The sequence below is a fragment of the Centruroides sculpturatus genome, unplaced genomic scaffold, assembly GCF_000671375.1.
Source record: "Centruroides sculpturatus isolate CEXI.00-Female unplaced genomic scaffold, Cexi_2.0 scaffold203, whole genome shotgun sequence".
Lineage (NCBI taxonomy): Eukaryota > Metazoa > Arthropoda > Arachnida > Scorpiones > Buthidae > Centruroides > Centruroides sculpturatus.
Window position 1 is genome coordinate 115,745 of NW_019384324.1, and position 27,180 is coordinate 142,924.

General features: G+C 36.0%; 1 protein-coding gene across 10 annotated transcripts in view; it reads left to right on the forward strand.

Moving 5' to 3' along the window:
• LOC111626457 overlaps positions 1-27,180 on the forward strand; it is a 53,353-nt gene that overhangs the window by 17,614 nt on the left and 8,559 nt on the right. For 5 of the 10 annotated variants that reach the window (XM_023369861.1, XM_023369883.1, XM_023369867.1 and 2 more), the window contains 12 exons: positions 2,009-2,076; positions 3,878-3,972; positions 17,845-17,904; positions 17,999-18,303; positions 18,428-18,593; positions 18,656-18,825; positions 18,899-19,122; positions 20,139-20,464; positions 20,542-20,874; positions 22,633-22,913; positions 25,966-26,583; positions 26,659-26,784. In XM_023369861.1, the coding sequence (XP_023225629.1) occupies positions 17,886-17,904; positions 17,999-18,303; positions 18,428-18,593; positions 18,656-18,825; positions 18,899-19,122; positions 20,139-20,464; positions 20,542-20,874; positions 22,633-22,913; positions 25,966-26,583; positions 26,659-26,784 (2,568 nt within the window). In that variant the 5' untranslated portion in view covers positions 2,009-2,076; positions 3,878-3,972; positions 17,845-17,885. Of the gene's footprint in view, positions 1-2,008; positions 2,082-3,877; positions 3,973-6,918; positions 7,437-8,114; positions 8,326-17,844; positions 17,905-17,998; positions 18,304-18,427; positions 18,594-18,655; positions 18,826-18,898; positions 19,123-20,138; positions 20,465-20,541; positions 20,875-22,632; positions 22,914-25,965; positions 26,584-26,658; positions 26,785-27,180 lie in introns of those variants that run through there. The other 5 variants (XM_023369856.1, XM_023369901.1, XM_023369844.1 and 2 more) reach the window with 4 other exon arrangements.

Consider the following 27,180-nt stretch of genomic DNA (forward strand, 5'->3'; position numbering starts at 1 on the left):
ATCGATACTGTTCAGAATAAAACACAGAGTGGCATTTTATAATACCAGTCGACCCCCCTATAACACTGTTGATTATTCCGTTTTATATGAATTCCTTGTTGTACGAGTCACTTAGATTTTAGAAATACGTGAGCCGTTCACAGCCCGGCACACGTATTTGTAAAATCTAACTGACTCGTACAACATGGAATTCATATAAAACGGAATAATCAACAGTGTTATAGGGAGGTCGACTTGTATTAAAACGTCGCTCAGATTTAATATAATTTAATTACGAACAGCAAAGGAGAAAATACAAAGATGAAGACAGGTTTCATAATAAGCAATACCAAAGTTTCCTGTTTCGCAAACAAGTTGTCAACGTTAGGATTATATTATAGCTTGATAAATTAGTCTCTAGAGACTATAAAGATGTTAACAAATATCTAAAAATAGAACTAAGCATTACAGTTCAAGCGTACAGCTTAATTTACTCGAATTATTTAAATAAAAATAACAGTTTAAAAAGTATTTAAAAAAAACGCTCATAAATTAATTAATGAAGTGACCGAGCGCTCCTTTTTTTAACTTATGACTCTCTCTTACATGTAGACAGACAGCCTGACAGACAAGATACGGTTATTAAATGGCGTGATACATCATATATATCTATTATGCATTGAATTGTCTTAATTGTGAATATTTAAGCGGTGTTTTATCTGTTTAATATTTAAGAGAGAATTTCTTTAACGATAAAATTAGAATCTTTATAATAATAATATGTAAATAAAGTCAATGAAAAGAATATTCACTCAGGACTTTATATTTTCTTGATTTATGGACTTTAAATTCTTGATTTTACCCCATTTCAAGGACTCCTTTAGGCTAAATCCTTAACTTTAGAGAAGTCCTTCAAATGGGTTTCATTTATAATCCAGGATTTAAAGAAGTCCATTAACCAAGAGGACCTTTTTCATTTTTACTTTTCCCCGGCTCTTTTACATATAACAGAAGGAAAGTATGGCGATGATCCACCAGGATTTTTACATTTTTGGACTCAGGACACCTTGAAACGTCGATAATCGGGGTTTTTTCTGTATGTATGAGTGTGGGGGGAAACGATTTTGCTCACTCTCCTTGAAGCTTAATAAATCTCGTGTATTTTATTGAAAATTTCTGAAATTTAGCAGGGAGGTTTCTTTATTAGGTAGATTGATGCTATTAAATTTTGGTGATTAAAGGTCGAGGGGGTGGGGAGATGAAGCGGGTCGTGTGTATCTCCAGTATTGTCGGACTTAATGACGATTTTACTTGTTAGTAGCATTTATAATCTTTTATAAAACTCATCCTACCCTCAAAATTAAACTTTTTGCCGTTTTGTAATAATTAAAAATATAAAACAGTTTTTTTAATAGTAAAATATCGTAACAGATGGCGCCACACGACGTTTTAAATGTTGCCGGGAAAGTTAAGCAACTCGTTGCTGGCTTCTTATGTAATGTGCGTAAAGTAGTTGTCTTTAAACTAACGTGTTGTTTTGGGCTTCTAATTTGACAATAACATTTCCTTTTTTCATCAATCAATCAATTTAACCACCCCTTGTGGCCCAATGGATAAAACCATTGAACACTGTGAGTTAGTCGTGGGTTCGTTCTTCGTCAAGGGGCTGGCCACATGGAATTTTTCGGGTTTTCTTCACGTTTGTAACACCGAAATACTGGCAAGTTTCCCATAAAAGTCCTTCTGGAAGGCATCCTCCTGTTGCATTCCCATAAACTGATTAATTAACCACCCCTTGAATTGTTTTTGGACTTGACAATATTCTTTATAATAAAAATATTCCTACAGGCTTTTTTATTGTAAAGAATACTTTTATACTTAAATTTATTATAAAGAATCATAAAAAATGATATCACTATTATATATATAAGTATTTTAACATTTATTTTTAATTAATTTGTAAAATGTTCTACAATTTGACATAAAAAACATAAGTTAGAATTTCTCATTAATACTTAATTTTTTGCAGATAAATTATGCTCCTATTGTTATATAAAGTTGGCAGTGCAACAACCTAAAACAAAAGCAAGTAGACAAGTAAAGTATGTAATTTTTAAACGCCTTTATTTAACTTGACGTGTAATATGTCCTCAAATTTCATCCGCTTCTACTTAAGATAGAAGGCCGAAACTTCGAGCACAACCTAAGTCCGACGACAATGCATCTTAGTGATATTTTAGGATGGTTCTGCCCCACGAACCTTTCTCATTCGAAACCTGTTAAATGTAACCAAGTTAAAATTTAACTTTGTGTGTAAATGCATTTTACTGATGTAAATGGCCCATCTTCACCCCAATCACAACCAATAAAAGCATTTTTTTTTTTTGAAATTATTCTTTTACATTTAAGGATCAGTTATTTGGGAAAATTTGCAAGTTTTCGCAGTCGATACTTCACATAAATCGAGTCCAAATTGCCATTTCGACATCTATCATTAGTTAAAATGAAAATGGAACAATAAGTATGAAATTTCTATTTTAACAGTCAAGTGTGCCAACTTGTAATAGAATGATTTGGTACACCTTGGCATGTGCTGCTTGGGATACTGACCTCTGATGTATTGTAACTAGCATTAAGCAAGTTTTATTTACTTTAATGGCATGCAAATCATTTTCCTTCAACTGGCACACTTAAATGTGCGAACCGACATTTTCTTAATTAGTGTCCCATTTATACATTATGTTGTTTTATTAAGCAGTTTCTTTATATAAATATGCTTTTGTTTGAGAAAGAAACTGCTTGGAAAATGTATATTTCTGATCGCATTAACGAGAGTTTCAGATTATCCAAAGTTCTTTTTTTCTGATGTATTTTTTATGTTAATGTGGTGTTCTTCGTATACTGTAGCTGGATGGGCTCATTGTATTGTCTTGGTATGACTGACGCTCCAGTTGGTTTTTAAAAACCGACAAACTCGGTTCACTTATGTGGGATTTGTAAACTCTTTGATTATATAATGGGTGGCCAAACCTTGTTACGGTAGGAGCCATGTATCATCTATCAGAAATACGTGAGAGCTTCATCTTATACTGGAATGGTATTTTATACATAACCTATATATAGAGGAATAGCATTAAAGTTGGACTAAAATCCATAAGTAATAAGGGGAGGAGTCCAGGAGCTGCAGTAAGGGTATAGAACAGCTGCAGTTTGGTTGCCGTGGTTATGTAGGAAGGAGGAAACAGTCAACTAGCATTTGTTTTATATTTTGATAACAAATTTTTAATTTACTTTGAAACTTTATACACATAATTTATTTCGGGCGGTGCAAGGTAAACACGATGGCCCCATATTTTCTTTGGCGACAGGAACGAGAAGAGATCCAGAATTTTTCGGCCATTCAGATTAATTAGAATTTTGGATTATCAGGGTTCAGATTAGAAAGGTTCTGCTGTAATTACAAATAAAATTTAAAAGATTAGTTTAGCTAATCAATCATTATAGAATCAGAATTATCACAAATCATTCATTAAGCTAATTCTACACAATGATTCTGCTTATGCTTACTTAAACGGCATATAAATCACTTTAAATGGCATATTTAAGTGTCTAAACAATTAATATCACTGACACAATTTAACCAATTAAAAAGAAAAACAATTTAAATACTGGTACTTATAAATAATATATCTTTGATACTGAAATTATAAATATAATTTGGTTGATTTGCTTGTAAAAGTGAAGATGACAGATACACTTGCACACACATCAATACTCTAGTATTATATTATAATCAATATGTTATATGTATTATTGTAAATTTAAGCTAAAAATATATTATATCATATAAAGTATTATCATCTATTGACTATATTAAATATAAATTATTATATTATAGAATGGAAGCAGATATGAGAATCAAACAAGCACAGAACAAAATGGTTAAAGAACATTTAGTTAAAAGAAAAATGAAAAATTTACCAAAAAGATGAGGTAAAAGTTTAAAATTTTATTAATTTTAAAATACAGTCAAACCTCAATACAGTGCTCACATCATAAAGTGCCAGTGAATAATCATGAACATATCTTCTCATAAATATTAGAGAAATTTTCAGTATCTTGAATAATTAAATGTATAACAATCCACGAAACCTTTTTATAACAGTGTTGTCTCCATTTTCGACCTCACGAAACCTTTTTATAACAGTGTTGTCTCCGTAACAAACTTCACGAACGTTTTCGACTTCCATCGAGGTCTGCTTCAGGTGGTGATTATGTTTTCGACCTCCACCGAGGTCAAAAACGTTCGTGAAGTTTGTTACAGAGACAACACTGTTATAAAAAGGTTTTGTGGATTGTTATTACTCAACGCAGTGTTAAGTTATTAGAAGTCATTTTGAATTAAATGTATGATTTTAAATTGCAAATGACACTTGGATTCTCAAACTTGTGTGTAAACATCATTAATGTATATAATTTTTATTGTTTGAGATATTTCAGCTTACTGCCACACTCAGTTTAGTGTCAGTTTCAGAATTAAACAAATGGAGGCACTAATTTGAGGTTTCTGTTTACATGCACGTGTGTTATTGTTCATTTCTTATTTTATAATCAACAGGATTGTAGCAATCACGGACGACCTGAAACTTTCACGGATTTGGAAAACAGAGAGAATTCCATAAAATTTTCATTAAAATTGCTGCTCTGTGTTAAATTAAATGTTATATGCTTTCTTTTAAAATAATTGATTACCAGTAATTAACACATCGAGCAAGCAAAATTTCATGTATGTGTGATTTATAGGAGTTTTCTTAGGCAGCTAACTTCGGCAGATTGACAAGTGTATTTGAAAACTAGTTTTATCAGAAACTGCACTCACATTTAAAATAGATTAGTTTGCTCAGTCTAATATCTTCTGAGCACTCGGTGAACAGCCATTAAAAAGTAATTCTCGGTTTACAGGGGTTAGGTACCTGTATTGTTGATGATGTATGCTGTTGTAGTTGAGCATATGCACACTAATATGTACATTTAATTGAGATTAAATAGAAAGTAACATTACAGACTTCTATCCAACAGTTTGTACATTTTTGGTTCGGGCCAGGTAGGTATATTTTATGTTGATGTGGCCAAACCTTTTAGCATTTTCATGTTCTCTCATCTTAGTTTTTTGCTACATTATCCAAAATAACTCATCAAGTCATTTAGCTGATGAAAATCTGTTATCTGATTAAACTATATCTGTACAAAATATATTTTTAATAGTAACACAAAGATAGGCTATAACAAATTTGGCTATAGATAAGCCTAACCACCTACCAATGGCCAAATTACTTTATTTCTAATTGTTAAATTAGCCTTGTTACAGCTTGATATTCTGGCTATAACAAGGCTAATTTAACAGATCATAATTTAATTTTTTTAAAAACAGGGAATGTAAATTGTAGAATTCTGTTGGATGGCAATTATCTTCAATTTTATTCAAAGAAAGTGAAAAGTAAATTACAATTTACACTGAATGAGCGTTACAGTATTTAAAACAGAGTTAAGCCAGGTATACACGTATTGTATACCTGATGTAGATGAAAAAACTGACAGTTTCATCATACCAGTATGTGTGTACTTGGCTTTAAAAATACCTAAAGCAAGAGACAATTTTAAATATGCATGCAAAATTGCAGTACAATATGAATTCACTTTACTTCATTTATTTATGAATATACTTTGTGCAGGATGTCCGAATCAAGACTGACACATTTTAAATCTTTACCAAAATTCAGGTCATAAAGATAAATGCGTGTAATATATTGCATGAGGATGAGCAACTATGTAATTTTTCCCTTGAATTAATTGAGGAATACAAAGTAATTAGTTTTGGCATTGTGGTTGCAATTGTCAAAATAGCAACGCTCGAGAGATAGTGCAAACTACATGGTGATATATTGAGACAAATACCATTGTGCGAGTGCAGAAAAACTTTTTTCGTGTATTTAGAAAGGAACTGAAATCACAAAACACTGTCAAGGCACAGAAAGAAACAGTTTCTGTCCATGAGAAGTCTGTTGAAAGGTGACAGATGAAGGAAATCCAGCTTGTTGGATGAGAATGTGGAGGCAATCAGGAAGTTTCCTAATAAAGCCTGTAGAAGTCCATTCATCAGACACCTGCCAGCATCCAGATATATCATGCCACAGACGTTGCAGAACGCATGGCAGGAAATTGAATATCATTTAGATATTATCCATGCAACAGGAAGAGCGGATGAAGATTTCATAATTTTGTTTGAAAGTAGAAACTTTGTAAGTTTGTCTTCAAATTGCATATCTTACTTTTATTGTAGTTATTATCTAATTTTACTCTTTAGTCTTTCAAAATGTGTCAGTCTCAATCTGGATACCTTCTATAAATTGATTATGAACACTCCATACTACTGTATATGTATGAATACAACTCGTGTACAAATATTATTGACAAGACTTTAAAATCAATAATTTTGACCACATTCTAATATTAAAGTCTTGTTATAATCTATAAACAAAAAAAATTTGCTTTATTGTCTTAACGTTGCATTAGATAACAGTTTCTTGAGCAATTTCACATACTAAGTCCATCATCAGACAATATAAAAGTGAACGAGTGACTTGGTTATAAGTCACTTGTTTATGAGCGAGCTTCAACGAAACAGTTTTGTAATTAATTTAAGAAACTAGAGTTACATTCATTAATTTTTCTGGGTTAACTGTAAGTTAGGAAGTATAAAAATTCAATTAATAGTTTATATAAAAGTGATAGCAGTTTGTAAAATAACTTATAATGTAACATACACTCGCAGACATTCTGTAACAAGTATACTTTTACTATATTCAAAAACACAAGTATTAAATATTAATGTGTAAATCGGCTGATGTGTAGAGGATTTTTAAAAAAATAAATTCCTTCTGCCCATAAGCAAAACTAGAGAATTAAATTTCATCCTAGACTGCGTGACATAACACATGTAAACAATACATTTCATTTTAATTATAGTCACACAAAGTAGAGTTTATCAGAGTTCATCTGAAGCAAAGTGTTCTTTCTCGAGCATACTTTCAAGCGTTGCAAAGAAGCCCTCTCGATGTTTTGTTGTAGAGTTGCCTTGAATCTCAGCCAATACATGCTACTGGATGGTATATATAGTCCTTCTACACTGTCTGGCACCAGTGTCTAAACAGTGAGCTGTCCTGTACTAATATTTCTTCTGATTGACTCTCCTTGATAAAAATAGCTCTCCCTGATCATACTGCTGTGAACCCTAACTCTGTTGAACTTAACTACTTTAATTCATGTATATGTTAAGTTTAAAATGTCTGGAGCCAGTGAAGGGAAAAAGGATAGTTTTAAACAAATTTCCTTTCTTCTTTTTTAACATTTTAATGTTTTAAACTATTCTATAGGAAATATAAGAGCCTATAAAACAGGTAAATATATTAATTTTTTTATGTTTAAATTTTGGCAAGTGCTTACTTAATTAGCGAGGAATTTATTGATAATTTCGATTATTATCTTTCTAAAATTTATTTATCTTGATGTTTTTTTTTTATCCAAAATGTAAACAATTCGATAATTGTTTAACCAATTATTATAAAATCGAGAAGTTCCGTCGGCGTCCCCTCAATTTTTATAATAATTCAAACAGATGGGCCCCACAGAGTATACAGAAATACAAAGCTTTTGACATTTATATCTAATAATAAACATAAATACCGACAAAAGTATGCATTTGACTACTTAGTTATCCACACCTACATAAAAATTATATTTAGTTCTCTCTGCTTAAATATACAAAAATCGATTTTTTTCTTCTTCTTCTTATGCTGATAACATCAATAAATTTACATGAATTGGAAAAATTTATGCATAAATAACTTAAATAATTTATATAGAAAATATTTAGATGACCCAATTTTTTTCTTAAATCCAGAAATAGATTGGTTTATCTTAAGTTTAGATGAATCATAGGACCTTTTTTTTTTTTATTAATTGGAATTTTAAATATTTATATATAGAAGTCAACTTCATTATCAAGGCAAAAAGAAATAAGAATTTGTACATTTAGCTCATACAGTTTTAGATGTTTAATTATGAATTACTTGCAGGGAGTATCTTTTGTCAGCAAGCCAACGTTTAAGAAAGAGATGTGGTTCAGTATATTTTTTGAAAGCAGACCGAATACACTTCCACATGTTCTTTTGTACAAAAGTCATTAACCTTTTCGTTCGAAACTGTCAACAGAAAACTATATGAAACTTGTAAGGAAAGAATGAAATTTCACATTTATTTCGGGTGAAATTTTGCAGTTTTTCTCAGGTAAAATTTTTCTTTGAATGTAATCTGTTTAATATGATGTAATGTTTCAAAAATACACTTCTTTTATTACACGTGGAATAATTATTCTTACACATAAATCGCATTCCGCACATCGGTAACCGACTTCCGGCACTTCCTTTCTTCTCTCAAACACAATCATTTACTGTTCATTGATGACAACATAAAACAATTCATTAGAAACTTAATGCTGAGTCAGTTGCTAATCATAGATTTTAAGCATTTAGTATTTAAAATACAGAAATATGCAGTTACATTTAATTCTATTAAATTTAAAATTTAAACATAACAATAAGTTTTTATAAAATTAATACTGGCTCCTATAAGATCACTGGAGTTATTAAGCATTGGTTAGTGATTGCAGGGAAGACTAAATTCTGTTGTTAACTCCATCTACAGCTTGGTGGTTCTGGTCAGTCCATTATAAAAGAGGAATTTGATAGGGTCATGAAGGATATCCAGCTGTAAAATGTCTGCTGCTGACCGTCCCCATACAGAGAATAGTTGCACTCTGTATCAAGAACAGACTAAACAGAGTGAAGATGTCTCACTCCACTCATCCGAAATTAAATGGAAGATATTTGAAAAGGTGATACGGCTGTAAAACAAAGTCATATCAGGAAGAAAGCAGTGACTTTATGTAAAATGGGACTTAAGATACTGGAAGGAGGAAGAGAGGAAAAGAAAAAAATGAAAGGATTTAAAACCTATAAATTTATGCATCAATTACACACAATCCTTCAAACTTCTAAAGATTGCTTATTGCTGGAATAAACTGATATTACACTAGGTTTAGTGTAAACATATTTATTAGTACATACATAATATATAATCCATGAAAGTTCTAAACTGTTAATGTCTAGCAAAGGATTTACAGGACAAATGTCCCCTCAATTAACGCGGTTAATTAATTAAAACTTCTGTTTATCACAATTAATTTTGCATGTTAATCAAATCCTGCATTGAGCAATGGTTATCTGTACTTTTAGCAGCTTTCGTTTGATTATGCACCCAAATTCTGTAATTTTAAAGTTTTTCAAATTATATACAAATTTATTTTAAGTTCAAAATATCCAGTTGAATGTATATTTGAATAATATAATTCATAAATTAATTACGTATATGTAACATTTCACATAGTCTATACTTTAAATTCTGCTCCATTGGCCTATTCTTATTCACAAAGCATAAATTTAGTGCTTTCAAGCTTACTATTTAATTGAATACATTCAAAGAAGATTTGAGTGTATTGATTTAAATGGCAAACTGCCACCCTGAAGAAAAACTTTATTTGGATCAATTTCTGCTACTTTAAAATGGGTGAAATGACGTTGTAACAAAGGTAATGGCCTCTTGTTTTGGTTTATTTAGAACTATTTTTATATTTTAAAGAAATAGTTCTTTTTCCTTTTCCTTTGGAGTGTGCTGTGGCCTCTTGATCCCTTCTGGGTGCATCACTGATTACTATTGTTTAAAAACAAATAGAAGACTATATCAGATGAATAATTGAAATTGAATTTACTGCAGTAACCTTTTGATCCAGTAAAATTATAGCAAATAATATTATTCTAGAACTTGGTGAAGGCTTTCTAGATAGCTAAATATGTCTGTTTTATAATTTATTTTCTATATATTACATTCTATAAAGGGAGAAAGGTTTATAGATATTAAATGCAAATCGTGCTTTACACATACATGCACTTCACAAAAATGTGCACTAACTAAAACATTTGGAACATTTGAATGTATATTGTAGAAAGTTGCACCTTCCAAATATAGAGAAAAAGACACAGAATCGAGTTGCATAACTTTCCAGGCGAAACAGTTGAAATTGCACGTGCTGCAAGATTTATAAAATGCATACAGCTTAATTTTGAGGGTAGAGAAGAGTTTTGTAAAAAATTGTAAATGCTAATGAGTAATATCTAACCCCATTCGAGATAAGACGTGCGACCCCCTCTACCTTCCCACTCCTCGAACTTTTTCCACCAAAATTTAATAGCATGGATCCCCCTCTAATATACAAACCTCACTGCAAAATTTCAGAAATTTTCGACAAAAAGTACAGGGATTGTTAACAGTGGCACGTTATCCTATGTGCAATTGCTTGGAGCCCCCATCAACAGAGGACCCGAAAACAAAGAAGAAAATAGTTCCTCAAAACATTTCCCCAAGTAAACTATCTTAAATCAGCACTGTCCACGGAGCCCCCTAATTCAAATTCGCCTGGACCCTATGAAGCTATAACACGCCACTAGTTATTAATCTTCAAACGGGGTGAATAAAATCGTACCCCAAGCGTTGAGTTTACAACCAACCAGATTTAACAACAATAGGTTAAAAAGCCCAACAGCGAGTTGTGTAACTTGGCAAAAACACTTAAAATTGCGCGTGACGCCATCTGTTATGATATTTTAGAAGTTTTTTAATATATTATCATTATAAAAAGGCAAAAAGCGTAAGAGTTTAAAAAAAATCGTAATGATCTCCTCTGTCTCCCCACTCCCTCGACCTACCACAAAAATTTGATAACATCAATCCCTCTAATTACATTATGGCCAGTTACGTTTCACCCTGAACTAATTACAACACGCTCTGCGCTTACAATTACTCTTATTGTTACTTGTTTTTTTTTTATATTCGACTGTTAGAAATATGCAGCTTCAGCCATACTTTAAATTCAACGGGGGGACTGTTTAGCTGGATTTTTTTCCATTGTTTTGCCTTTCGTTACGTATAGCGCGTGTAAATTAAGAGCTAAAATGAATTGTAATATATACTTACTTCAGTTAACTGACTTTTGGTTCACTCTAGTTTCTCTAAAAGGAACCTTTATTATATGTAATTAATAAATATTTTTAAGGATTGCTCCTTATCCTGAAAACTATAAAAACAAATCATGAATTTCTGTGATGACACGGTGTGATAAAATTATCATGTTTAAGAAATGGTATGATACTAGCACAAAGTTAAAATTCTGTGTGGCACCATCTAGTAGATGCTATTAAAATAAAAATAACTTTCATATTATTAATTATTATAGAAAGGCAAACGGCGTAACTTCGAGGATAGAGATTGGATTAGAAGGAAATGTAAATTCCAATGACGAGTGACGCCCCTCGACCTCTAACTACCAAAATTTAATAGTATCGGTGCCCCTAATACTAATAAACTTCCCTGCCACTGAGCTCTCATAAGTTTTAAATGTGGCCCTTGCATAGAAAAATGTTGCTCATCCCTGCTTTAGGTCATTTCGTCCTAGCGCTTGCATTTCTTTCACTTTGTCCCTGCTACAAACATTTCTTTAGGAATCATCCGTAAATTACATAATGCCGTTTTTATACTGTTACTTTTCAACTGCCGTGTAATGCTATTTCACGTATCCAACCCTAAAATTACGTAACATATCTTCGATCGACCGTCTTAATTGTACTAAGGAACAGGTGCGTGTAGTCGTTAATTAATGAAAAAGTTCCAGGGCGCAAATCGGAGCACCGGTTTGTCTATGGAGGCGCCACCATCTATGGAGTTTTGTATGGGAAAAGTACGACTTTGTGATGCAATATCTGCAAAACGGCTTAAATGCACCTATATATTCGTAATCAGAAGTAATTTTCTTAGTTTTTGGCTGAGGTATATAGTCTCAAGTCCAACCTAGATGTTCGCAAAGTACCCTGCTTTAAAAAATACCAGGGCGCTCCCTAGTAGGCCCTGAATGCACGAGGTACAAAATTAATCGTTCTGTTACCCAGAATCGAGACACTGGTATTACGTAACGCTTCTGTAAACATCTCCAACTCTTGTAACTCATTGCAATGGTTACATGAATACCCACCCGTAAACACCCACGTAACTGATGAACGCAGGTAGCTACGGTTACGAACGTAACGTACGCTTATAGCATAAAATGGCTACGCTCTACGAGACGACCCTAGCGACAAAATTTGGAAGTAAGAGCTTCCATCTTGAAAACAATGTACGAAACGGAAGTAGTCGTACAGCAGGATCGATTTAGTACGAAAGGACACGTGAATAGTGTGAACTAAATGTTAAGCACACACACAGTAAGATGTGTATTTCTCGTTTACTATGTGTCGTATGTTGTGTAACGCTCACACAAGTCGGTTTATAAGGACTTTATCGTCTTTAAGGAGCTTTTATGATATAAATCTATTAGGCGAATCTGTCCTTCTCAAAATATTTTGGCTTCCGTAAGCGTTCGTTTAATTGAAATTATATATTTAGCCCTGTGTAATTTTGAAAAATAGTAAAGGTTTTTTTTTGCATTTCGTTCATAAATAAATCTCTTGGAATCTTTTCAATATGAGGCTCTGGAGTATTCGTATAAATGCACTTACAGTGATCCCGAGCTATAAGAGGTCCTTTGCCTTCCGCGAAATAATAAATTGCGCGTAATGGCGTAGGATTTCACGTTTTTGTGGCCATTGAAGTAAACAGTGAAAATTGCAGGCTATGTACGAGCGCATGTTTTTCACTGCGCATGCAGTACAAACTTTGAAGCATCGTTCGAAGTATGAGATACCATTCTATTCAGCGTAGCTTTATCCTATGAGTAAAAAGGACAATTTCCTGTGGTCCCAACTAATAGTGGGCCTCAAATTAATCTTTTATCAAACTCGTTACTGTAGTAACAGCATCGAAATTTAAATTTGGTGCCATATAGATTGCCTATGTGGCGCAGGCAATCCTACAATATTTTTACACTTGTGGCCTCGGCAGACCATTGAGAAATGCAAAACATTGGGAGTATTTTCTTTGTGTGCCAATGTTTATTTGTTTCTTTGTGTTTGTTTGGGTGTGGTATGATCTTCTTCACCCAATTTCAAGCTTAATAACTCCTGCGCTTTTTGTCGAAAATTTCTGAAATTTTGCAGGGATGTTTGCATGTTAGAGGCATTGATGCTACTAAATTTTGGTGCTTTACTCCATGGGGTGTCTCCTATTTTCCAAACTTCCAAATTTTCGATGGACAAATATGAAAAATCCGTTTTAAATATAAATCTTATTTACAAAATATGAATTTTGAACGCAGCTCGCAGAAATGGCTTCTTTGAACCAGTTTTTAATGCTAGTCTCGGCCGAATGTGTCAAACAAAGGAATTAACATACATTCAAAAATAGCACGGATGTGCCAAAGAATGCAGTTTGGCTCCGATGAGCCAATGTTTCTAAACTTGTGCAAACTGTTTTGTTAAATTAAGAGTCATTTTTAAAGATCTGTTCAGTAATATATTTATAGATGCGGCTAGTCCTCGGTTAATTCGTTCCTCGAAAGTGGTATATTAAATTCCATATTCGGGACCTTCTTCGGAACTGCGTTATATCGAGTGTAAAAAAATGACCGCAGTTAACGAATGTCAGTAAAACAAAAGTGCAAAAGTTATTCGATTGATTCAGACTCCTCTGCATGACCTTGCTCATGAAGCCATGCAGAGAAGATTCACTAAGTTTACTCCACCCATTTTTTGACTGTGTCCATTCCCTTTGATTGACGAAACAAAATACGCGTTTTGTATTAATTCAGATAAGCTCCAGGACTGTAATATAAACAGTGCCAATTATTTTTCGTAAGATTCGCGATAGGATTTGGCCCCACTAAAAGGGAAGTCGGGGTACTCCTGCCTCCCCTTTTCCGTGTTTAGTGGCCGAGTGGTTTTATCCATTCGGCCACTAGACACTTCACTCAATCATTTACAATTAAAAGAAAAGCATTTTACATATTACAATATTTGTATTTAGAACACTTTTTATACTATTAATTCTAATAAAATGGCAAGGAGCTTAATCTTGAGGGTAGAGAAGAGTTTCATAAAAATAAACTGCAAATGCTAATGAGTAAAATCTTTAACTCCGATCCCCGCTCGAGATACGGCGAGTGACTCCCATCTATCATCTCATCTCTTCGATCTTTAACCGCCAAAATTTAACAACACAAACCTCCCTAATATACAAACCTCACTGCAAAATTTCAGAAAATTTCGACAAAAGGCACAGGAGTTATTAAGCTCTGAATTGGGTGAACAAATTCGTAACTCCCCATACACACTAACATCCATATAGCTTATGCAAGAAAAAACACAATTTTTTATATTTCTTGATGTTTTAAATCCAGTAAATGCCACGTGAGTAGCGCGAACCCACTACTAACAATTAGTATTCGGTGGTTTTATTCACTCGGCCACTGACGGGTGCTCTTCTAGTTTGTATATCCTTGTTGCTGACCTCTTCTATTGTGTAAACCTGTACTTTGGCTTCTGTATACTATGGTATTTTAACTATACGCATATATATATATATATATATATATAAAGTTTTTAACAGCACCTTACGTTCCTTTTACGTGGGCTCTGTACGTGGCTTTGCACGTGTCAATGAGTTAACAAATCCATGCCATACATTCTTCAATATTTTATGTTTACATTCGCAGAATGTGGTGCCAGTTTGCTTTACAATCGAGATGAAACATGATAGGGTCAGAAAGTGCTAACCTGCTGACGTCATTTTTATTAGCCGTTTATATTAAGGCAATAATCTGACGAAAATTAGAAACGCTGCTTTTAAAGCCTAATTAATTGTGACGACATTGTATCTGTCGGAAGTCGGTGGAAACAATTTAGGAAGATGGACCGTTTCTAACCGTAAAGAATCCGGTTAAAGTTAGCAACCTCCTCGTTTTGTTGGAACCGGACCAAAGTTTTGTATTTTGGCCAACTAATGCTTTCCTGTATGCAAATGCCGCTCGTTGTCGTCACACTCACAAGGCTGTTCACAAAGAAGGATCACGTGTCACGCAATGACTCTGAGTTGAGGGATTACCGAGGGAACAATGAAAAAATGAGAACTACTTAAATTTGAAATAGGTTCTGTTAGCGTAGTTACTGCAAAGGTGCCACAGATGAGGTAAACGCTATGCCTAATGGTTAGAGGAAGGTGAAATTACGTATCCACGTTCAAATTAGCAATATTTAATTGTGTATAATGTGTAAAAGAAGGCAGAATAAATAATAACAGAAAATACACTGAAATAATGTGCACGGGAATCATCGCATTGGTCCTGGAAGGTTGAGGTTTTGGGTATTTTTTACATAGTTTCATCTGCAGAGACTACCCATAAGTAAATATATATCCTTATGAAATAATTTTTATGACTGTTGAATAAGAAATGTTTTTTTCCACAAGAAATGTATAAAATTACAGTACTGTATTAGACTTACAGTACGTAATTTAGGCCTATATACTGTACAGACGGTAGTAAACTCAACTTACCCGCCTAAACTCTCCATAGCGTGTAAGTAGTTCGGCTGCTCGTCCACTATTGGTCCAGATTCGACCAATCCTGTCGCGACACGAGACGGCGGTGACGTTTTACCGCATTTTACGAGTATCTTTTAGCATCTTTATACGAATACGGTTGCAGTTTTTTCGCCGCGATATACGAATCCGCATTTTATGAACCCGCGTTATAGGGGGAATCGACTATATAAACATGATACAAATGCCACTTACGCACATTTGCGGAGGAGGAGCAATGCCTCTCGAAGGATTTTCAATGGGAAAATGGCCCCTATTCGGATGTTACACACGTGAAGAAAACCCAGCCAAACTTTTTTCAAAGTTTTAACCCAGTCGGGAATGGAATCAATGTATTCTGCCATCTTGGCCCACACGGCACGCAATGTAAAGGAAGCAGATTTTTGTGAACGTCGTCACACTTCAAGATCCAGCAGATTCCAAACATGTCAGGTAACTGACTGGCCCTGGACGCTTGCGGATGCCTCGCGTTACTAACGAATTCCGTGCTTTTGGTAATGCGACGAGGAGCACGAACAGAATGGATGCTTTGTCCATGGTCCCACCGGAGAATATTTCAAGAAGACTTTCTCCGATATTGCAATGTATTTTTCGGAGTTACCACTGTTGACATTCAGGTTGTTTACTTATGGTGTTCTCATAGATTTATCAGTGATAATTCTCCAGTGATGTATGCTTTAATGCTAGCACTCAGTGACAAATGACAGCCATGATAACTGACATAAATACACGAAACCGATTACACTGTATTCGCTGTGACAGTTGGAATGTGTGTTTACGTCAGTTATCACGGCTGCCACTTGTCACTCTGGCGTTTTGGTGCAATCTTAAAACCATTCCATATCCGTTAATATTTGCAATTTCGGGTTTTTTGTTCGATGTAACCCGAAGAGGGTCAATCGAAAAATAACTTTGCTGGAACCGTCGACAGCTTGTATGGCTCCGGTTTCAGCTGACCCGTGGCCACATCCATGTGAAAGCATAATAAGAATCACTTGCAGCAGTATCTGCATTTCATTCGTGATTAGTCTTATTATTTAAGACACACTTCGTTCAAAAAACAGTCCAAGGTGGCGGGTATTTCAAATGATACTTGGCGATCGAAAAATTGTAAATTCGTTCTCCTAGCGGATGCGAAGAAGTTTCAAGATGGCCGCACATTTCAGATTTTCTAGTTTAGACTATTAGGGTTATACAAGGTGGTTACAATTAAACTGACGTTACTCAGATTCACTTGGAGCCGGCGCTACTAAAAGGAATCGAATGATACGCAATATAGATCACGGGACGAGATTTAAGAGAGAAAGAATTTAATTGAATTTTTCACCACCGGGGAAAATTGGCGCCGTTTACGTCAGTCGGAAACGTATGTTTCTGGTTATGAGATGACATCGGAGGCGTATGGGAGCTGGAGCAGTTACATTGCATCAGAACTGAAGGCCAGTATAGTTTGTTTTTTCTCTAGTTCTTTCCGCCCTGTGGGCACTAAGAGTGCCTTTTATTAGCAAGCCCATTATGGGTTCGACCAGGCCACAATGGCGTCCGGGTGGTGATAGACGGGGACCGACATATCCGGACGAACTATCCCCGGACGGACGAGATCGAATCCGGACGGGCGGGTCGAAAAATCCCCAGGAATTTTTCGACTCGCCCGTCCGGATTCGATCCCGTCCCAGAGCAGTAGGCTGCCACCCTGACAGCTCTGCCATCCGGTATAGTGCCGATTCCCCCTGATACATGTTACGTGTGGCAGTTGATAATGCGATTTTTACGATTGCAACACGTGGCCAATAGAGAAAAATCCTGCATTAATCACACGCTGTAAATGTGTAAAACATGCATTCTTGCATCGCCACATTTTCCCCTGGTGATGAAAATCTCAAGTAACTTTTTCTTTTCGTAAATCTCATCCCCGTGATCTGCATTGCAGGCGTACCGGCTTTCATTCGATTCTGTTCAGTAGAGAAGGCACAAGGCATGTCTGATTACCCCCAGTTTAATTCTAACCATGTATAAGTAATTAATTTTACTTGCATGCTACTTTTACTGTTTTTATGTCGTGCTGTTTTAGCATCTATACAGAAGGTTCTAAAATATATTAATACGCGCGATCATCCTTTCATACTGTTTATTAACTTACCTTCATAATGGAAAATTTTCTCTTTATAGAAACTTCTCTTCACTGGCAACCCGACATAAAAAATTAAAACATGTTTGCTAGAAAGGAAGGTATTAATGCTTTATATCTCTGAAATCGGTTAATATTTACTTATTAACTTAAAATTCTATTAATATTTAATTAATTCTTTGTTCAATCTTGCAGACCACGTGCGAGATGGAAAACACTGCGACCTGTGTGGGTGCACCAACCCTGCCGTGCGTTGCGACAAGTGCAACAGCCAAGTCTTCTGCCTGTCGTGTGACGACATGTACCACCGTCATCCAAAACGCCGATTGCACCTGCGCAAGGCCGTGGACAGTTTCAATCCGAAACTTTCTTCCGCCCGACCGGTGACGCCCAATAAACCTCCTCCCGGTGATCCCTCCAAGATGCCGATACCCCCACCGAGAAAGAAGAAACCCAAGAATTTCTTCGGGACTTTGATGAGAGGGTCTTCGCCTAATGAAGTAATTCAATTTAATGGATTATACCTGGGATGGCCCAAATGCCAGTTAATTCAGCATTCTGGTTAACTGACGTTTGGGCCACCCTGTATTTGGTGCGTGACGTAGTTGACTGATGATTTTGCAGAGTCCCATACTTCCTAAGAAGGAATTTTCGTGGATGGATAAATTCGGTACCATAAAGAGGTTTATGAGCAACAGACCCCTACCACCGCTTCCTGCAGAGTCGTCTCCTTCACCCGAACCGGCATTTCCTGTTGGAACGATATACCAGAACGTGCCGGACAGATTAGGTAATTAAAATTTGTAAATTACAATAGATTACAACGGGTATTGTAATCTTTTCGTGTTGTAGATGGCACTCAACCGCCGTTACCGAGGATCGCTTTGCCACGTCGTCACAGCAACCCGTCGTTCGCGAACGGGACTCATCACTTGAACGGCACGGGTCCTCACCACTTGACGGATTCGGAACAGGACGAACGACCGATACCCCCGCCCAAACAGAACCAGTTTACGTCACAGGTAACGAGTTTAAACTTGGCGATTAAAGAGGGATTTCGTTTTTCTTTTGTAATTTAACGTTAAATCTTTCCAGTTGTCGAACAACGACGAACAATTGGGAATTAACAGAGCAAGAGGAAATAGTGTCGGGGAACCGGGAAAATGGGGACAAGGTTCCAAAATTCTTCCAGATTCTCCGACTCTGCCAATGGAGTATCCAATTGGGGATAAACACGTTATGAATCATCCTGGAATGATGCCTAATTATGCTACGTTCAGGAGGCTTTCGCCGCATGCGGGATTAATCAAGTCAAGAAGGTAATGAAATAAATAAAATCACCTTCGTAATAATCATTTTCCTCAAAGAAAATGCCATGCGTGATATTCACAACTTTAACACCGATCTGTAACAGCTGTAGTTGTTCTTTCTGATACGGGAACTTCCGGTCACGCGACTGAACCACAAATAACAACAAGCAGCTGCTTGAAAATATATTTAACTGTTCTTAAATGTATCTTGGTTTGCTGACTTTTGGACCACCCCGAAGTGAGAACATAAAGCCGAAGTGACACCGAATACCAGCCTTAAATAATTTAACATTTAAAAATGGTATTTTTAGCAGGCAATTTAAATATACTGTTATTAAAATTCGCAAATTTAAAAGGAGAACACTGAAAGTTTAAATTTGGCGTTATATCTGGAGATCCTGGATTGCCGGTATGGTGCACCCTACAGAAGTGGCTTTAAAAATCTAACGAGGATATCTGGGATTTTCCCCAAAAAAATTCCCTCAAAGAAAAATTTCTGAAGTCAACGTTGTACACGAGACCCCCTAATTCAAACTTGCCTGAACCCCGATATAATACGTTTTTTTCTTCTGGCAACGAGAGGATCCACCGATGCATCTCAATCCGTAGACCGCGGAATTCCCGGGCTCGAGAAATGGTACGTTAACCTTAATTATTTCGGTTATCCGGGTACGAAAGCTTCGAGAGTTCGGCACTATTCACGGCATCCGTATATTGTAACAAATACGGAAATGACGTACAGAAACAAAATGGGAAAAGCACAAAAGGCTACAGGGAAGGTCCCTCGCATGCCAGATTAGGGGCGTCAGAGATTACGTCACAATTTAAATTAATAAAGCTTGCAATAATTGAGTTTCGGATCCATTAAACCGTGGGGTACTCTTTACACTTTTAACGAGAGATAAACTTTGGAATATTCGCGTTAATTTCTTTAAATTCTCGTGTTATTTTTTTTAAACTGTAAATCTGTCGCATCACCAAAATTCTTTAATATAAACTATTATTATTATTTTTTCTCTTTAAAGCCCTTCTCCGTCTCCTACTCACGAAGGTGGCTCTTCCATGCATCAAAGCTCGAGTTTGACGGATCTAAACAGTTTGCCGGCAACACCCGGGCCGTATCCTTATTATCCTCATCATCCTCATCAGCCGTTTCTGCCCATGTTTCCGGCCCATTCTTACGCTCATCTCAACTGTCCTCAGTGCTACGTGGGCCCATGGCCACCTTCTGCCGACAACTGCGAATACTGCAACTCTTCTAACGACCCCAAGCACAAGCACGCGCACCACTCTGCTGGTAACAGAGTGAAACGAAGTCAGAGTGTTATGTACGACAATATGAATAACCCCAGTGAGTTACTTACACTAATCTTCTTCTATTGAAATTTAAATGAAACTAAGCCGGTGTGAATTTCGTTTTGCTTTCAGTGCCGTATTTTCCGTTCGCTCCCGGGTATGGACCCTTCTATCCTCACGGGCACCACTTTGAGACCCCGCCTTCACCCACGAGTTCTGCCAGATCGCTTCAGAATGCAAATCGTCAAAGAAGAAAGCACAACACGGATGACAACGCGTCGGTCGCAAGTTCGAATCGTAGCAGAGGGAAATCCACGTCTTCGGGACAACAGAAGTCTGTAGACAATGAATCCATGGAAATTAGTTCGGAGGAAGAAGAAGATGACGAAGAGGAGGAGGAGGAAGAAATAGATAATAAGAAAAAAAGTGGCATAAATCAAAATTCAGGAGTAAAAGTGGGAGAAAGTAAGTTTCAATATTTGTAAATACACGCGGACACAAACATACAGACACGAAGACACAGCCTAAGCACACAGATGCTTGTAGAGAGATAATTGGGATTCAATTGAAAAAAATTGTAGACCTATAAATTCATCCGTCCGACTGTCTGTTTCTTAATCTCCAGAACGGAGCTAGATAGATGAAATTGGAGACCGGATATAGGGGTAAGAGGCCGAGATAAACTATACGAACTTCCAATGAAAACTGGAAGTTACGTTATTTCAATTCAGAAACTCCCCCCCCCCCCGAAAGGCGTTCGATAGATGACGGGCACGACTCTATTGTTAAAGGAAAAGTATGATGCACAGGGGGCAAGCCACTACTAATTTGAGGTGGAGAGCATATATTTTAAATTAAATAAATTAAAAATATGATTAAAAACTGCAGCCCTGCATTGCGACGATGTCACAATAAATAATTGCTCTGTTTATTTGTTTACGGGAATAGGACACAGGCGATCTGCAGAGGGGATGGCTCCAGAAAACTATTTAAGGAAAACTGGCTACTATTTAGGTTTTAAGATGAATTTCTTTTTAGATTCAATTTTACTCTTAAAGCCTCTGAGGCGGGATACAATATCCACGTCATCCCCATAAGTACGCCATATCTCATGTCATTTTATTCTTCATTCAAACCTCTCGTCGTCTATCCTCTTTAGGAAACCGTGAAAATGGCGACTCTGCAACAGCGAAGACGTTTTGCGTTCTGCAGTTCGCGAAGACGGAGTCATTCGTCATGTGCAACATGATTTTCGCAGACAATTTCAAAGTAATCAATCATGTAAGACATTCTTTGGTGATATAGACAGTTTCAGGAGAACACAAAATGCACTTTAGTAGAGTCGCCATTTTTGTTTGAGGGGATTCCTACAACAAGGAGTTTGAGTGCAGATGGATGATGAAACACATTAACGATTATTGTACATCTCGGGTAAATAATAACACAATTACGGTAATTTAAAACGGTAGCATTCATTTTGGAAGATCATGTATCAGTGGCACCCGCAGTCTATAAATACAGGAGTACAAGCTATAAAAAATGGCATCATGCATCATGCAAGAAGCTTCAAACTACGATTTTATGTAGGATCAGCGCTCCCACAACGTGGAACTACTTGCCAATCGGGACTAATAAGGAATATTCCTTGTTTTTGTGGCCAATTTTCGGTCAACGTAGGATGAAGTTGCATGGGAATTGGACAAATATCATTCGTTTCCTTTATATTTTATTTTTGCATTTTCTGTTGTTTGTCGATAATGAAAGTTGGAGCCTCTTGGAGATCAGGAAAACGGCGACCCACATGAAAAGGGGGCCCGTGCCCTAATGTACGGGTGTCCCTGCCATATATTATTAAAGTCCATAGTCTGATATTTAAGTATTTTTAAGGTTAGATCAATACTAGAACCGAATTAGACAATCGTTTCCTTATTTCGTAAACTGACATCTCAATTAACTGCGTAATCCAATTACGAAGCAAAATATTATTAATTATTATTATAATTAATTGTTTTAATTTATATTTTATTGATTAACAGGAAATGCCGNCCCTTTATTCAAATATTATATGGCAAACAAAAATAAATAAATCTATTTAACAGATATTTATATTTATACATGTATAATTTTTTCTGTTATTTTCTAAGAGTTAAATGATTACATGTAAAACGAATTAGCCGTATCATTCTGATTAATTGTTTTAATTTATATTTTATTGATTAACAGGAAATGCCGCATCGCCGCAGCCTGGTAACTCTCTGAAGCCCTGGACCCCTAACGAATCGTGGTCGTGCGAATACTGTACTTACATCAATCCTCCCGGAGTTCGAATCTGTACCATATGCTGCAAGACCATTACGGTCATGGGTTCGACGAGTAAAAACGTGCAGGAAGGAGATTTATTGGAATCGGAAGGCGCGGAAAGCGCTCCGTTATCCAACCATGCCGATTTGGCCGCCGAGAGTAACGTTACGCAACTGACGTCGGCTCTAGACGAAGCCGAAAAGGTACGTCTGCACGCCTGTTCGTAAACTAAAATGTAATTAATAGTCTGATAAATCAGTGATCTTCAATCGTTAATTGGGCAAAATGAAATTAACGCTTCACCACGTGTTACTCGTGTATTGTCAAGTTAACCGTTATAGAAACTAAACTGGTGTCTTTTTCAAATACATTATTGTTTTGAAAACACGAGGGCAGTAGAGATTTCACCAATTTGTAAAAGCCAATACGGTATACAATTCTTACTTACGAGTGTACCTGAATATAAAACAAAACACACTTAAACAATTTTTGGGCTACTCTATGTATACACAGGGCCTTCCAAAAAGAATGAAAGACTCTGCGTGTATACAGAGTGGAAACTCTGACATTTATTCTATCGATTGGTGTACGTCACCTGCTTCTCGGATATTTATTAACATAATTACAGTAATTTAAAGTAGGAGCATTCATTTTGGAAGACCCTGTGTACCTACACACAATTTCAAGGTGTTTTTGTCTTACTCTTTCCACCCCGTGGGCACTAAAATGGGTTATAAGAAAGGTTTTGACATACACCTAATTTAAACTGCTTTTCTTTTTATTAAAAGGTTTGCAATATAACCGAGTTGAAAAACACTGATTTTTAGATTACGCCTTATGTTATTTAGCTATAAATTATTATTAATTTCACATTTATTTTAAGGTAAGTGAAACAATACAAATGTTATAAGTTTTCTATTGACATTTTTTGAAGATACTTTATTACTGTACTTTGAATTTAAGATGAGTTTCGACTTAAAAATGTAAGACGTATCCCGACTTTAAGTTTGGAGATTACACGAGCAAGTATTAAATTCAAAGTAAAACAGTAGTTTAGTTTATCATCACAGAAGAATTGTTAGAATATATTTGTAGTTAGAAAACATTCGTAAATTAATTGGAGTCTTGACAACTTACCTTACCTTTTTTTTTACTTCATACGAACACAAAATTGTAACAGAGTTGGTCCTTTTACAGCTAAATGTGTCAATTTGCTAAAATATCTCTCCGTCAAGGGGCTAATTTAAAAAGTGGGCATATTTACATTTGTAGAAGGTTTAAAAAAGAAGGCCAAGTCTAATACAAGGGATTTGCCTTCCTTTTAAAGTTCTTACCTACAGTTCCAGTTCCATTGCATAAATGCATAAAATGGCAATGGCAAATTGTGAAGACTCCAATTTGTTTGCTTGTATATATTAGGTAAACTCTCATCCCGGTTTATCATCATCCCAGGTGACCAAATGTAAAGTTTACTTACGAGGAATAGGCTCAAAACTACCAGCAGTCTTTACAACACCAATTTATTTTTTTAGGAGCTAAATTTCGAGACTTGTGTTTCTCGTGACAAATAGCGGGTCATTAACAAGGACAGCAGCGCCAAATCTACTCCTCGCAAGTAAACTTTCCACGTACATAGTTAAATTAACCTTTAATTAAAGCCTTTATCTTAAATTAGATATAATTTATCATTTTAGAAAGTTGTCTACGCTGTCTTTCCTTCTATCCTTTTTACTAATCACTTAATTCTTTTTTGAATTGCAAGTCGAATATTCCATACATTATCAAGTACACACTAATACATAATTCAGTTAACGTTTCTTTCAATTAATCTGCTTTGCTTCTATGTTTAAAATCTCATCTTTGTGATCTAAATTGATGGACACGATAACGCCACAAACATACAGGCTGGTCCAAAAGTCAGTAAACGTATAAAGAAAACCCATACTTCAGGGAGTTTTTGGAGCGTGGCAACGAGATTAGAGTAGTAATGAAACTTACTCACGGGGGTTTCGTACAGGTGTCAAAATTAGTTCCAATTATATCCACCAGGGACGCTTTGATCCGTGACTGTGGTTCAATGTGTCGGCCATGGTCTGAAGACACGCGGTAAAGCACCACGTGGTGGAGGTAATGAGAACTAATTTTGACACGTTTATGGGGGAAAAATACCCCTGTAATTCTATGCATTTTCATACTAATCTCGTTACCATAGATCATAAATTTACTGAAGTATCGATTGTTTAGATGTTTACTGACGTTTGGATCACTGTATTTCGTGTAAAGAAAAAAAAAACAGTGTGTTGATACCGTTATTTATAGCAGTGACAAATTTTATGTTGCAGAAAAGCTCGAAAGGAAGAACACCTTCTAGGTGATTTCCTGTATCGAATCGACTCGTTGGAAACCATTTTTGCAGCTCGATTATTAAAAATTTTAATGAGAAAGGAATTGAAACGAAGCTTTTTTTTAAAAAAAATTTATATATACATATATAACAATAGCTAGATGGGTAGAAAAGTGAAGATTTTGCTTATTATCTTGTGAGAAATTGAGCCATTGTTTAGATTTTATTTGATACAATTTGCACTTTTTATACTACTTTGCGTTAAGCAAATTTTGTAGCAATTTTCTCTGAAAAAATAAAAATTGTTTGGTTTAAAATCTGTCGTCTTCTTTTCCTGTTAAATTCTAGCGGCACACTTCAATTTTTCTTTATTCCTTTTCTACTCAGAATTCACACTCTGCTACATTGGTACACCCTTTTATACACGGCATGGTCCGAAAGTCAGTTAACTGGGATATGTTTTAAAATAGTATTCGCGCGCGCTTATCAGTGAACTGATTTCTGGGCCGCCATGCATGTTTTCGGAATTCTCTTATGATTTCTTTTAGTAAATAGAAGTAAAGCAATTTAACACCCGTAAAAAACACGTGTAAATCCCCGGTGAAGCGTCCGGATAAACGAGTCGAGTGACCTAACCCGTTTCAAACAGAACAGGCCACGTCATTGGCTGGCTTATCCGGCTGTAGCCCAAAGCCAATTCACCGGGCACACGCTCGTAAAGTAACTAAATTTATTAAGTGGAACACGAAATTCACTTAAAACAATTAACTTTCTTTCTTGAATTAATGTAATTATTAATTTTCAAATTTACTAACGATAATAATTAAATTATCTCTGGAAAATTAAAAAAAAAATCGTTCGAAAAGTAAGAAATTAAAATGTAGGATATTTGTTAATTTTTCTGGTGGTAGGAAATGAATAAAGAATTAAACGAATTAATGAAAGTGAAGGATGAGAGCCAAGAGGAGGGGAAAGTGAAAGAGGAAATTGAGGAAACGAAAAACGAAACTGTTGAGGCACAAACACAGAAAATTCAATATTGCGAGATAGCCATCGGCACGGATACTTTGCCAGAGCCTACGGAAAACGGAAGTGTCCACGTGAACACGAGCGAACACTACGTAACAGAGGCTTCCACAACCGCAACTACGACCCTGAACAACGTGAAACGGAGAGACTCTTCGTGTCAAACTTACGACAACGTAACACTAGCGGCTGACATGGACAATAAATTAGACGTGCCACACGTACCTCCGTTGACAAACGGATATAACGGGCACGCAGAAACGAGGACGGTGTCGTTGGGAACGTCTCCCCCGAATTATCAGAAGGAAGATGGAATGTCCCCGCAGTTTTATCCGGAGAGGAGCAATCTCGCGGGTATGAGGCGCTCCCTGTCTCGTCTTTCGTTAAATTACGGGCCCAGACAATCGGAATTTCGGCAGCAGCAGTACCAGAGTCAAGATTGGTTGGGTTACGGAGAACCGTTATATAGAAGTGTTAGCCAGTCCTCGTTGACGGGTGATTCGGTAAGTGAGATTTTTTCCGTTAGATTAAGTAAAAATTAAATAAATAAATATCCCACAATGAATTCGAATCCTTAGGATATATGGAGTCCTGATTTACGAAGGAAAAAACCGGATTATTATTTGAGTATCGAAGAGTTGGTGGAGAGGCGTCGACAGGAGGCAATGAGAGCCCAAGGATTAGAAATTGTTCGCATGATTCGAGTAAGTTACGTTTTTTTGCAATTTTAACACAACACCAGTGGCGCATGCAGACGAGGGCAAGGGGACCTGACTCCCAGTTTTAACATTTGTGGGTTCGCGCCTCGCCGACAGACTGGCCATGGGAAGTTTTCTTTATTTTCTTCACTTATGTAACACCTACATAAGGGCCAGTTTCTCTATTCCTCCGGGAGAGATTGCTGGCCCACGTGTGTGGTGTATACAAACAAACAATTACATTATTTCTACTACCAGTGCTGATATACCAGAGATTTAGTAAACACAGGACGGGTGGAAAGTAACTGCGAAATCGCTATAATTTCTATATTTCTAAGGAAAAAGTGATAAAAATTAATTGACACGTACCTTATTAAATGTAAATACGGATGCACACCTTAA